The following is a 13,746-nucleotide window of genomic DNA, read 5'->3' on the forward strand; positions in this document are numbered from 1 at the left end:
TCAAATCTATAGTTCCCGTGGGATTTGTGAAAAAACCTGTATTCTTTTTGTTGATAGTTCAAGAGTAGATTAGAAGCCGCGGGTAAAAGCTAATACAGCATAAATCAGAGGAATACAGAGAAACAATAACAATCAGATATATTTGTAATAATACTTTGCTGGTACATTGCTGGCAAATATTCTAAAGTTGTCCACCACGGTGTGCATAACCGCGGCGGTGATCTCATTGGAGATGTGGTCCAGAACAGATTGCTTTGCTTGCAAGGCGTTGTCTATTATTTGAGAATCTTCGGAATCTGGAAAGGAACAAAATAAATGTTAATTGATATACATAGAAAATTAGGGGTGGTTGCATAATGGTTTGTTAGTACCTACATACCAGCACGTTTTTGTGAAAGCATAAGTGAAATGTTACACTTATTTATTAAAAACTAGCGACCCGCCCGGGCTTCGCACGGGTGCAAAATTCGGAAAAAATTATACATAAAAACCTTCCTCTTGAATCACTCTACCTGTTACAAAAAACCGCATCAAAATCCATTGCGTAATTTTAAAGATTTAAGCATACAGACAAACAGACTAAAATAGCGACTTTGTTTTATACTATGTAGTGATTAAAACAAAATATTTATTTCTCAATGAAGATTATTTAGACTAAAATATACCTTGTATGGATTTAGTTCGTCGAAATTGTAATTAAGTAATGATTTGAAATTTCAGCCTTTATGAACAAGCTATCGGTTTATTTAGGGCTAAGTGGCATTCAGTATCAAGCACCAATTCTAAAACAACACCCCTTTCCAATCCGTTCCGTGTCTAATATTTAATCATTTTTGTTCAGAATCAAATCATGTAAAGCACTGGCATTTACTTAATTTGGAAATCGGATTTGGTACCTATTTTGCGTCGGTGAGAACCATAAAGGCAATTACGGGGAAGTGAAACCAGCCGTTTGTTACAATCAGTGACAGATCACATGATAAATGGTGACTGGTTCCGAAGCTGCAGACGACAAAGCAGCGAGGGGAAAAATGCGGCTTTTTGATTAGAATCTACTCTGGTGATTAGTTACCTGAGTGTTACATACACGGATTAGCTTTTCTGAATTTTGGGTTGAAGTTAGTTTCAAAGATACTGACTGCAATTTAGATTTCTACAGCATAAATAGGTACATAGGTACCAATAACTTTTTGAGACTTCAAAGGTTTGACTGTAAATTTTCTTTCGGCCAAGTTGTTTTCGATATGTTACAATTGATATGTATACCATAGATTTAATTACTATTTACCAATGCAAATAAGTACCTACCTATGTTAATTTTTGGTCTCTTTAGAAAGGCCAATGTTAGGTACCTGCGTAATTGCAAGTAACTTCGTATCAGATTCTTATATATTGTTATTTTGATACAATTACTTATGAATTCAGAATCCATTTCCTTACCATTGATGTCGTAAAAGATGCGTTAAAGGAGATTAGTCGCCTTCAGGCATATTTATTTAGTATAGCTTTTACTGTGGTCCAATATATCATAATGGATAAGATTCCGCTGCAAAGTTTATTGTGGTAAGACGGGAATCCTTCGTTTAAAAATCTGTCTTACCCAATCCAGGGTCGTGATCAAGAGGCGCATCCCGAGCTCTTCTCCAGAGAGGATGTAACCAGTATTAACACCAGAAGAAACATTCTAGTGTAGTTATTAGTTTTTTTTCTGATAGGAATATGTAGTAGTCACTATGAATAACTTTTCTTACTTGGTTGTATAAAATAAGTGGGAAGTCGCATGTTCCTGATAGCTATCCTGTCTTGTCCTATGAGGATGTAATCTTCTTTGTTTATTCCTCTCTGAGCTGACCAGTTGTAAGTCACATTGGTTTCCACGTTTTCTGTAAAATAAAATGGTTTGTGGATTAGGTACCTACTGAATACAATCACGTATTTATCCCCTGAATGGTACACAAAGCTAACGGTCTTAAAAAGACTAACAGCCACGTCCAGTTGTATGGCTTAATGATGGAATTGAGATTCAAATAGTGATAGTTTGCTAGCCCATCGCCTATTTACCTTCCCATTTTGATTGTTTTTTTTACATTTTAAGTAAGAGTAAATAATGTAAAGCATGTATTACATACTTACATGCTTAAGCCATACATTGTATGCCTTTCACGTCAAACTCATTGATGTATCTCTAAAAAAATTTTGCGTATTTTTATTTCGATTACTTTTATTATGGCTACAACTTATAAATATCTATTACCGTTTCAAAGACTATGCATTACAGACAAATATTTCATTTCAGTTATAACATACAAGTTATATAGTTTCTTATGCTTTTCTCATTCTCCAGCGGAGTGAATTTAATAAGATGGTCTATTCAAACAACGCATTGTCTACTTGCGAACGGGGTCCCTGCTAAGGAAACTTACGAACTCGCTCATACGTAATATCTTCACAACAATACAAGATAGACAAGACTGTTACTATAGTATCTCTAACTAATGTTAGAAATCTTGACTGCTAACTTTAACAATAGTACCTATGCGGGTTGTAGAGTTTAGGTAGGTAGTAGGTACAACTGACACAATAGAATTAGACCAAGAATTCACCGAGTTCTTTTTGTCTGCAATAACATTAATTAATAATATTTTTTATATTCACTGCGATTTTTGGCTATATTTTACAGAGTTCAAAAAAGGAGGAGGTCCCTACTATTCTTACTTATTTTTTTTCTTTTATAAGCTAAATTTTTATTTTCGTTACATTTTCGGGGACATTCTGGCGAAACAAGTACTTACAAAAGTAAGAAGGAATTGTGGCAAGTAGAGGGATTAGGCGCACTGCCTGCCTATCCCTCCGAAAAAGTTTTTTTTTTGATTTTGCGTGTAAGTAGAAAATCACAAACATACCTACCTAGTTGGTATTATGATCAAATTTCGTTTTAATAATATTAGTGTTATTAGAGAGGGACATTTGCCGCTTACCTATATCCATGGTGATGTATGCGATGAACGGGTCTGCCCTAGCTGCGGTGGTCATACATATTTCTCCTGTAACGTGAAGGTCGCTATTGAACGTGGCTCCGCTTTTGCCACCCTCTAAGTTGAATCTACAAAAAAAAACATCGTTGACTAACTATATCGTAAAAGCGTAATTTACATATTTTTTTAAAACCTTCATGCTAAAAGGTTTCTCTGCACAGATACCGTAAATTCTCTAGCAAAGTAGGTATCTAAGATAATCTAAGGTACGTATTTAAGTAGGTATCTACCTAGAAAAGTAAAGTTTGTAATGTCATTCAATTTCAAACGAGAACACCGAACAAAACAATACATCCTAATCGATGTAAAATTACTTATAATGTCTTCAGAATGAAGTGAATTTTAAACGTCATTTATTGTGAAAATACCTACCTCATGGAAATTAATGGAAAATCTCATGGAAATCTCAGTAAAAATGCTCAATGCATATATTTATATAATATATTTTTAAATACATACATACATACGGTCACATCTATATCCCTTGCGGGGTAGACAGAGCCAACTGTCTTGAAAAGACTGAATGGCCACGTTCAGCTATTTGGCTTAATGATAGAATTGAGATTAGATTCAAATAGAGACAGGTTGCTAGCCCATCGCCTAAAAAAGAATCCCAAGTTTGCAAGCCTATTCCTTAGTCGCCTTTTACGACATCCATGGGAAAGAGAAGGAGTGGTCCTATTCTTTTTTGTATTGGTGCCGGGAACCACACGGCAAATAATAATGTAATATAGTAACATAATATATTTTCTTCGAAAATACCTTACCTATAACATTATATCTAGACTTATTTGAAAATATAACTGGCCATCCTACCTTTAAGCCACAATAAAAAATGAAGGCACGCTTTCCAAGAATGCGAAACAAAGACATGTGCAGTACAGTGCAGTGAGCCACGGCTTTTTATTATCTCGCAGGTGTGAAAAGTAGAGTATGCTCCCTTGGGATAAAGCTTGTCTTCACAGAATCAGAATCTCTGTATTCTGTGCTTGTCTTTGGCTTGAGCAACCTGACACTGCTTTGTATATCTATCACTCAATCTACTATAACAATCTCAGTAGGTATGTAATACCTACACCGGCCGAAATAATAGTGCTCCATGAAATGTATCTAACATTCATCGATATCCATGCATATAATAACATTATACCGACAGATTTCTGAAAGTTAGGTATTTAAAAAAAATATATATAGATATGAAGGATTTTACATCCTAAAATCACATTTTCACTGTCTGTTACTCGCATCATATGAAAACCATTGCTGAAATTTTATTACGAAAAGTTTTCTGTCGGAATTATTTTTATTACGAGTATAAGGTTTAGGTTAGAGGCCATACAGTCAGCCTTTTTGCTTTAAGGCGGACGAAGTCCCTAATTACGATTTATTAAAGACAAAGTAGGTACTTAATTTTTTTATATTAATTTGTTTGCTTATATTTACTTTTACGATACGACCTTGACGACTGTTCTTGAATAAGTGTTCTGTGTCCTTTGTGGGTTGGTTGACCTGATTCTATTCTAGTACTCGTAAATTTAAATAAATACTCATAAATACTATCATAAAAAATACTATTCATTACTTATTGAATATACTTACTGTTACTTCTGGGTAGTATTTAAGTCTATATATGTAATTCTAACTGATTTTAAACTTTCGCGTTGACCACAGATAATTGTAACATGATTCGAAACGTCCAAGATAAAATAAACTTATATAACGTGCGTGTTTAATACCTGTATTATTTAGAAAAAGTATGAGACTCCCCGAATGACGTGTCAGATGCTCTAACAAATAAAAATAAGTTAATTCTTATTATCGAAAATTCTTGCACACATTAAATGGGTTTATCCAATTCCGTCTGTAGATTAAACTCTTGCACCGCGGTTCTTAAGCAGGGCATTCAAAAAATCCAATTCGTTTTTCCGGAAGTTTCCTTCATTCTGTGGAGCCGACATCGTTCTGCAAACAGCCCGGATGGGATCGCTACGTCATTTGCTTTGCCTATCTTGTTTCGTCGACTTCGATCCACATGCATTCACACTTATGTGCGGATATTTCTGAAGGAGATTGGAGACTACATTTTTAACTTTGGAAAGTATTTATTGGTGTAAATGGGTAAGGTGACATTATTAAAAGTGTAAGACTTTCTATCTGAGAAACAACATTTAGATGAGAATTTCAGAAATTCCCATAGAAGCCTCGGAAAAAGTTACTGGTGCTCGTTTGCTTCAGGTAGGACAGATTCGCTTAGAGGCAGAAATACGTATAAAGAGCTCGATAAACTACATAAAGTGAATCTGTCCTAAAGCGACATGCGTATGTACCTAGGTAAGTACGATATCAAATCAAAGCAAACACAACAAAGATTAAGAAAAGAGAAATAGTATACCTTCAAACATAATTAAGAGAATATTAAAGATATACATTCATAATCACGTCTTTATCCCTTATGGTGTAGATAAGGCCAATTTGGGATTCAAATAGCTGAATGTTAATCATTATAAAAAAATATTAAACTTACTTCCTGTCCGCCAAACGCGTCCATCGCGCGCCTGTGACATTCGCCCTTCTTAGCAAAAACGACATTTGTTGCTCCGGCAGCGATATGGCAACACTGTTGACAATGGTGGGGTCGATCGGGTTCATTCCCAGGTGCCCAGTATCCATTAGGATGAAAAATGTCCTCAAACCCCGCCGCAAGCAGTCGATGTTATCTGCCCGGCACGCTGGAAATGGCACGGGAGGCGGTTTGTCTGTAAATATAATATTACGAAGAGAATTCTGAATAATAAGACTAAAGCCCATCGTCTAAAAAAATATCAAGTTTATTAGTGAGCTTATCGTGGCCTTTCGGGTTTTTCGAGATTGTCTGCCTCGTACGGGATAAAGAAGTGATAAATGTATGCATTAAAGTGATAAGTACTGGTAAAAGTGACGTCGCAACTAAAGATTTTTAAAGTATTACACTAACCTTTTTTAAACTTATTACATCTCATTTCTGAATTTATTTGCCAGCTTTACATCTGCGCAGAAAACTGCTACATACCTTTAGTTTTATGTACAGTATGGCATTTCAATTGATATAAATATTCATGAATAATATGAATATACCGGTTTCTATAGGTATTACACGTACACATTTAGTTTACGGATAAGTGTTTATAAAAAAGAATTAGAGGTCCCTGACCTTATTCACATAAGTATAAAAAATACTACACCTGTAAAATAAGCTACTGATTAGACAGTAAGTCTTGCGATGTCTGAGCTACTGCCATGTGCAAGATCTATCATTCGAGAGGATCATATCAGATGTGAGCTACTACCAGTATTCAACTCGATACTTAGAGATTCGTCTATACATGACGAGTAATTGCACACACAGCTATTCGGCAGGCTTACTTATTAAGGAAGTAAATTCGAATAAAGACGTTTAAGTGTGTCAGGTTCAGACAACTGTACAAACTGCTCTGTCCACAAGGTCGTTTCCTTTTCAACAATAAAAATTCAGGTCTAGAGATTAAACTGGAAAGTCCACATCTCAGTTGAACGAGTTCTTAATAGATAACTTTTTATGATAATTAAAAGGTAAGATAAATGTTATTAAATACAAATAAATTTATTAGGGACAAATCACACAGATTGAGTGTAGTCTCAAAGTAACTTCGAGATTTGTGTCATTAATGGGATACTAACTCAATGATACTATACATTTGTAATAAATACTTAAAAAGAAAAACATCCAAGACCCAGGCTAACCAGAAGGTTATCTATTTTCCGTCATAACCTGACCAGGCATTAAATCCGGGACCTTTTGGTTCAGAGGCCAGATTCCGACTACTGTGCCAAACAGATGGTTTTTTATGCATTTACCTTAGCTATTCCTTGTGTGTGTTACTATGTGATGCTAAAAGGCTACAGTTATATTATATTTTTTTTGAAAAAATTGTTTATGAATAACCTCTGATAATTAACTAGGTATTTCATACATTTTATCAAATGTGGTCCAGCGATTAAGTCGTGAAAGGATAACTGATTGTCTGTCACTTTCAGACTTTCGCATTTAAAATATTTACTATGCAGGCATAATTTCACCAAAGTTCGAATATATATTATACAGTCAGTTGTGAGTTAGGTACGTTTGTAGAAGCGGCCATATCATGGTAGATTTGAATCAAATTCATGACATTTGAGATGCGTTCAATATTAATTCATGAATCTATAGTTTATTACAAGCAAAATGTCTTACAATATTCTACCGGAATTTGCATATCGAGAGTAAGTATGTAACCTGCGATTGTAATAAAGGATATGGACATAATAGTCTACTATAGTTATCCATTATTAAGTCCACATTTTTTAAAATATGAATCACCTGGGGTGCCCATCCTTGTATTTGCTTAAAGGTTAAAAATAATTGAAGGTTCTTGCGTAAATAAAAGTACATTCTAAGTTGGAACTTTTTATAAGAGAAGGAAAGTCGCAAACGGATCAACTCAACTTATCGACTTATAAACAATGAACAAAAAAGCCGATTAGCTTGTCCATAACATTAGGAAAGTATTCAAGAGGTCAAATATTGGATCTATATTGTAGAATCTATCATTCTAAAATATCGATCTTAAGCAACTATTTTTATTTTAATACGATAAACAACAAACTTAGGAACCGATTTGACTACTTTGTTGTCCATAAAAACAGAAACTTTTGAAACAACCATTAAGGTTTTTCTAAATAGTAAGAATATTTCATTTTGTGTCCCTTATTTTTAACAAAATATTTTTACTTATATCACAGAAATTACCCACTAGGTAGTATGAAATAAGAACAAACATACTCTTGCCCGTATGATGTGTAGAGACTTTACCTTAAATTTGCCATGGTTTATACAAAAATACTTTTTCGCTTCATCCAAAATATCTCACATTCATCATTAATAACGTCTAACTACTAAGAACATATTCATTTTAAATGTATGGAAGTAAATAAAAGAGGTTGAGATTTTTCGAAATTTCCTGCCGAAACAATGTGAATATTTGACGGTGACCCTTTTTAACGCAGTCTGAATATTAGATTATTCGACCTACGTGTGCCACCCTCTGCTGTACGATTATATAACTCTTTCGACGTATTCCAGAAAAAACTTCTAAAAATTTGCATCCAATTTTAGGTCAGATTGGATTTGGAAGACAATTTATTAGGATATCTTAGGAACTGATAATATATACTACCTACATCTTTAAGATTTGAATTAATCTTAATTCCATCATAACCATACAGCTGAACGAGGCCTTCCAGTCTTTTAGAGAATGTTGCCTCTATCTACCCTGGTGGGGGATAAGGACGTTATAAATAAATGGTAATGTGTTTTTATGTAGGTACGTAGACATAAAAATCTTCGGACGAAGCATGTTGCTCATGATGTAAATACAAGTAAGTATATTTTCGGTATTTTTTCAGAAACGCTACTCGGCTTAAGCGGCCAATATTTTATGTTGATTTATTAATGGAATACTAAGTAAGAACTAAGTTAGTGATGAAATAGCAATCAGAACCTCAACATTCCCCTCTTACGATTTTCTACAAAGTGTATTGCTAGATAAAATAATAAATTACGAACGAAAATCTATGGATGCAGACTATTTCATTTATTTCAGACTTATTTATGTCTAAGGTCTAAATCATCAGAATACAATGATAGAAAATCAAACATGTTAGTTAATTAGCTTAGTTTACTTCCTCTAGAACTATTTATATGCATAGTATATGAAATTTAAAAATCCTTTTTTAAAATAATTTAAGACATGATCGTGGCATGGTTTCCCAAATCTGGCAGGATTACGGGTTACATTCTTCTGACTATAGGTATTAATAAGATCTTGTCTATAAATACCTGGGTTTAGTCCTTATTAATAAGTCAGGACACTACGTTCTGTAAGAAAAACAAATGCCAAGAGCTTCTAAAAAAATTCTTTCGTCGGACGGTATATTATTATTTTTTTTTGTAAAAGTCTGCAAGTCTGAAGAAAATATTTTATTGTATCATGAGCCGTTTATCTCCAACAATAATAAAAAAGGAGATTAGAAACAGGTCAACCTAGCTCCTTAAAAGGATCGCGATTTTTGTAACCAAATCAACAAGTACCAAAGATCAAGGTCTATTCAGATTAAATTTATCACAGTGATTTGCTTTGTTTTCCATGTGAAAAGATAGATAATTCAATATATGGCTCCAAGAAAAATAGCGAGCTTGTTTTTGCTTTGTATATGACAAACCAAGGCATGTATTTTTTACATTTCTCTTTGCCTATCCTTAATTTCTCTTCTAGCTGTTGGATTCAAACCTCGGGGTTAACTATTAAGAGTAAAGAGTAAACTATGGAAATATTTTACGGTCGAACAAGCCTGCTTAACGCCGCCGGCTCGCCTTGGGACTGGATTTTTGTACTTGCACTGTTTTTGTGTTTTTGAACTTTAGTTATCTTTTACGATATTTAGGTACAAGATGAAATGTCCTTGAAAGAAGGAAGGTCCTTTTCTAAACTGCCGGCCGGAAAGCAAACGGATACACGTTTTTAAAACTAAATCAACATAACAGCTATTTGTCATCTCTGACTTAAAGTAATAAATAAAATACTTGTTACCTGATAACCTGATACCGGATTATGTTTGCAGAATTAAAAAACAACTTACCTGGTAGACTAGAGTAAGGAAGGAACTGTCCGCCACTAATTTGACTAAATACGAACATAATCACTAAAACTCGAACGCACTCAAAAAACATCTTGCTTGCACTTCTGGCTGTTTAAAAAAGACGTCGCGACCCGCTTCCGCCTTATATACGTTTGAGTTAAGAAAAAAATAAAATGCAACTGGAATGAAGACAAGACCATACATACAGACGTATAACCCCAGACTGTTACAAATTCAAAATTGCCTACTATTTTTATTAAATTAACGACGGTTCAATAATCCCGGCCGTGTGATAGGAATTTCTACTTAAATAATTATGATAAATTCTTAATTATACATTTTTACATAGTATTAATTACATATGAAGCGTTAAATAGGATTGTACCATGCTGTTTTTGTTAGGTGCAAACAATACCTACCTATAACAATAGGATTAACTACTTACATATTAGATATCCGAGTATCAAATCTATCTAAGATTCAATTTAGAGGTATTTGTGTTTGGGTTATTGTTAGCCTAAGTTTTATTAATACAAATTGAAATTTTTAAGACTAACATACTCGTATGGATGAGAGAGTACGTGTGTAAAATAAGGTAATAAAATTATACCCGAATGTTTAATAACAATGCCAAAGTCAGACTAATGGCCCATAATCACACGTAGAGTACGTAAAATTACATAGTGAGAACTAACACTGTCGGAAAAAGTTTTGAGATGACCTCATCAAAATTACAATGCAAATCTATGAGCATGAGTTTATACCACAGATTTTTACAGAGATAGGCTTTGTTTATTCTATTGTTGTATTCTTCATGTTGGTGAAAATAATTAAAATCGGATCAGTAGATTCAAAGATCCATATATCCACAAAAAAAATTCACAAACAAATACATATAAAACATGCATTCATTATAATAATAATACATGCAATTTAAGATTTCCCGACCTTTAAAGAACTTTAATAAACTTTAGAAATTTACATATTTTGAAATGTGAAAAATTCGCGTGTAGGTAGGTATAGTGTACCTACTTAACCAAAAGGAACGGATATTTCTAATACTTACGTTAATCGAAGACACAATTCTTCATACTTCAAGCATACATTATTTTTTTTCCTTGATCGAAAGCGTTTTAAGCTAACAATTTATTACTATAAAGTTCAACGACTTGCCAAAATCGGTTATCTTCGCGAGAATTATGTACAAAGGCGCAAGTTGACTTAGGAACCTAATGGCTTTTAAAAGTTATTACTTGCCTCTACAAACTGCGATCAGTTTGCCTGACCCCTATATGGAAGTCATATTGATATTGGAGAATAGCTTTACTTGCGCCTTTAAAAGTATTTATTGCTTATGCTTTTAAAGAACCCTTGTTTATCTTTAATCCTATTATTATAGTAGGTAAAGTTATTGTAATTGTGATTGGTGAATCAGCAAAAACCTAGATTTTTGTTTCTAAAAAGGGTTAGATTTTTTGAAATCAGTTTATATATATACCTAACGTTTCATTTTAGATAAGATAAACTTTGCTCGTTTAGAAAAAATACGTATTAACTTAAAAACTCCAATGCCAAATGCTTGCCGCATTAATGAATCTAATTTAAAGCAAAAATGGTTAAAATTTTTAGAATACATTGCTCTTATGATACTGCGATATCTAATACTAAACGGTTTAATTTATCAACTATTTTTCATTGATCCTACGATTACAATGCTTTTTCTAGGATTAAACAGTGGCCAGAATTAAATTAAACAGACAAAACACATTTGCCCATTGTTAATATTAGCACACGCACCTAGATAAAACAAATTGACATTAAACTGGCAGATTTGTAAGGTTGAATAATAGATATTTTAATGATAATGTTATTTACCATATATTTATTTAAGGTATTTTCTCAAAGATGGAATTTAATCTTTACCTTTTCTCCGAAATGGGCGTTGTCCGGTGTCAAGGTTCTTATCACTGACGTACGAGCCGCTTACAGGTTTATGGTCCATGAACTCATAAATAAACCAACTCCTGAGATAATCAACCGTCGAAATTTATTAACCTACGTATTCTTTAAAATACAATGTACGTTCCGTCATAATTTTATCAAGTGGTCATCAGTTGATGTGAGATAAATTTTAGCCTCTCCCGTTTTATGTTTCATTCTTGTTGTCCTGTATTTTTTACATTGTTTATATTATTTTTTTGCTACTTACTGTGAGTGACTTCTATTTTTGAATACTGACTCTCCTAATATAATAAAATGTAGAAAATTATGAAGAGATGGGCAGAAATCTATACATATAATAAAACAGTAAAAATATTTTGTCTGTACATTTAGTATTTTTGACTGAAATGGATAGAGGAACGCTTAGAATGAATAATAGCAAGCAAAAATATTTTTTTTAATTTCTTGTCTGTCTGTATGTATGATCACGATTATCTCCGAAAGTACTGAACCGATTTACTTCAAACTTTCACCAATTGCTTTGTTTTAACTCAGAAGAACATTTAAAGTTTGCTTCATCAAAATCGGTTCAATAAAAAAAAGTTATCGACAAGTTGAATGAACTCAAGGCATGAGTTTGCCTGCAAATAAGTTACGAAATTAAAAATTCAAAGTCATTTATCATTGTACGACAGCATAATACCTATAACATATAAATATAAGTGAAAATCAGTTTGATAATATTCTGGTTTTGCCGCACATAACATGCGTAATTCTCACGTAAAAAGATTTTTGGTTTGTTAGTTTACTTTAGTGCCGTGTGGTTCCCGGCACCAATACAAAAAAATATAGGACCACTCTATCTCTTTCCCATGGATGTCGTAAAAGGCTACTAAGGGATAGGCTTACAAACTTGGGATTCTTTTTTAGGCGATGGGCTAGCAACCTGTCTCTATTTGAATCTTAATTCTATCTTAAAGCCAAATAGCTGAACGTGGCCTATCCGTCTTTACAAGACTGTTGGCTCTGTCTACCCCGCAAGGGATATAGACGTGATTATATGTATGTATGTATTGATCAAGTATTTATTTCAGAAAAGTGTTGCCGTACTAACACTCGCTAAAAATACAGGTACTTTTTACAAAGCAGGTAGACGAACACAAAAGTTTTAAGCCATTTAATATCACTGACATTTAGCATGCGCACGTTGAATACAGTCTGAGGCTAATTTATAATATATTATTTACAACAGTACAAAGTTTATTGCGACAAAGGAGAGAAACTCCAGTAGGAACTTCCAGTTATGAAGTGTTCATAATACCTAATTTTCGCAGAATGGGAACCTTCTTTAGTGATTTTGTGGAAATATAAGTTAGGAACGTATACGTTAGGTTAGTTAGCGGTACTATATAAGTACCGCTTCGCCCTTGGTACAACACACGCTCAAAAATGTATCTTTTAAGAATTTTCATTGGTAACTGTCGAGTTTGCATGAAAAGAGTAGTGAATGCGGGGAAGCAGGAGAGAATTGTAGAAATCATAGCATGTAAGAAACAGGCATGTTGGTATGTATGTACCGCTACATAGGTCTTGATATAAACTTGATCTGATTAAGTAACAATTTTTCTCATAACTTTAAGTTGATTAGATAAAATAGGACTTCTTTTTTTAGGGATAAAAAAAAAATAACAAAGAAGTGTACTTACTATATTTAATCAAAATCATTTTTGAAACGAAGAATTTCAGAATTAACCCGGAAATTAATAAACAAAACTCTTAAGAAAATCTCTCTAACTATATGTTGTTTTAAATTTATCACCAATAAAATTGTCGATCAAGAAAGTTAATGACGACAAGAGTACAGTTTAAAAATTATCATAAACTGAGATTTATTAACGAAGTTATTTCAAAAGAGTCATAAATGTAATAGAGGAGATTGATAAGGAATCGAAGATTTTCATTTAGATATTTGGCTGTCATTGGTATTTTGAAGTATTAAAAGTAGGTAGATTTTAAGAGTTTAATGGTATTTTATATTATTATTTTTTATTTAAATTATTATGAGAACAAATATTCT

The 13,746-nt window shown here is 33.2% G+C and overlaps 1 protein-coding gene across 1 annotated transcript; it reads right to left on the reverse strand.

Annotated features, from left to right (window-relative positions):
* Positions 1 to 78: 78 nt before the first annotated feature.
* LOC106135995 (uncharacterized) lies at positions 79 to 9,849 on the reverse strand. Its single transcript, XM_013336423.2, has 5 exons — positions 9,729 to 9,849; positions 5,560 to 5,791; positions 2,979 to 3,103; positions 1,752 to 1,883; positions 79 to 296 (listed from the first exon to the last, which is right to left on the reverse strand). The coding sequence occupies exons 1-5, from the start codon at positions 9,817 to 9,819 to the stop codon at positions 133 to 135; spliced, it is 744 nt and encodes a 247-aa protein (XP_013191877.2). The 5' UTR covers positions 9,820 to 9,849; the 3' UTR covers positions 79 to 132.
* Between the last annotated feature and the right edge of the window lie 3,897 nt (positions 9,850 to 13,746).

This window comes from Amyelois transitella, chromosome 8 (genome assembly GCF_032362555.1).
Source record: "Amyelois transitella isolate CPQ chromosome 8, ilAmyTran1.1, whole genome shotgun sequence".
Classification (NCBI taxonomy): Eukaryota; Metazoa; Arthropoda; class Insecta; order Lepidoptera; family Pyralidae; genus Amyelois; species Amyelois transitella.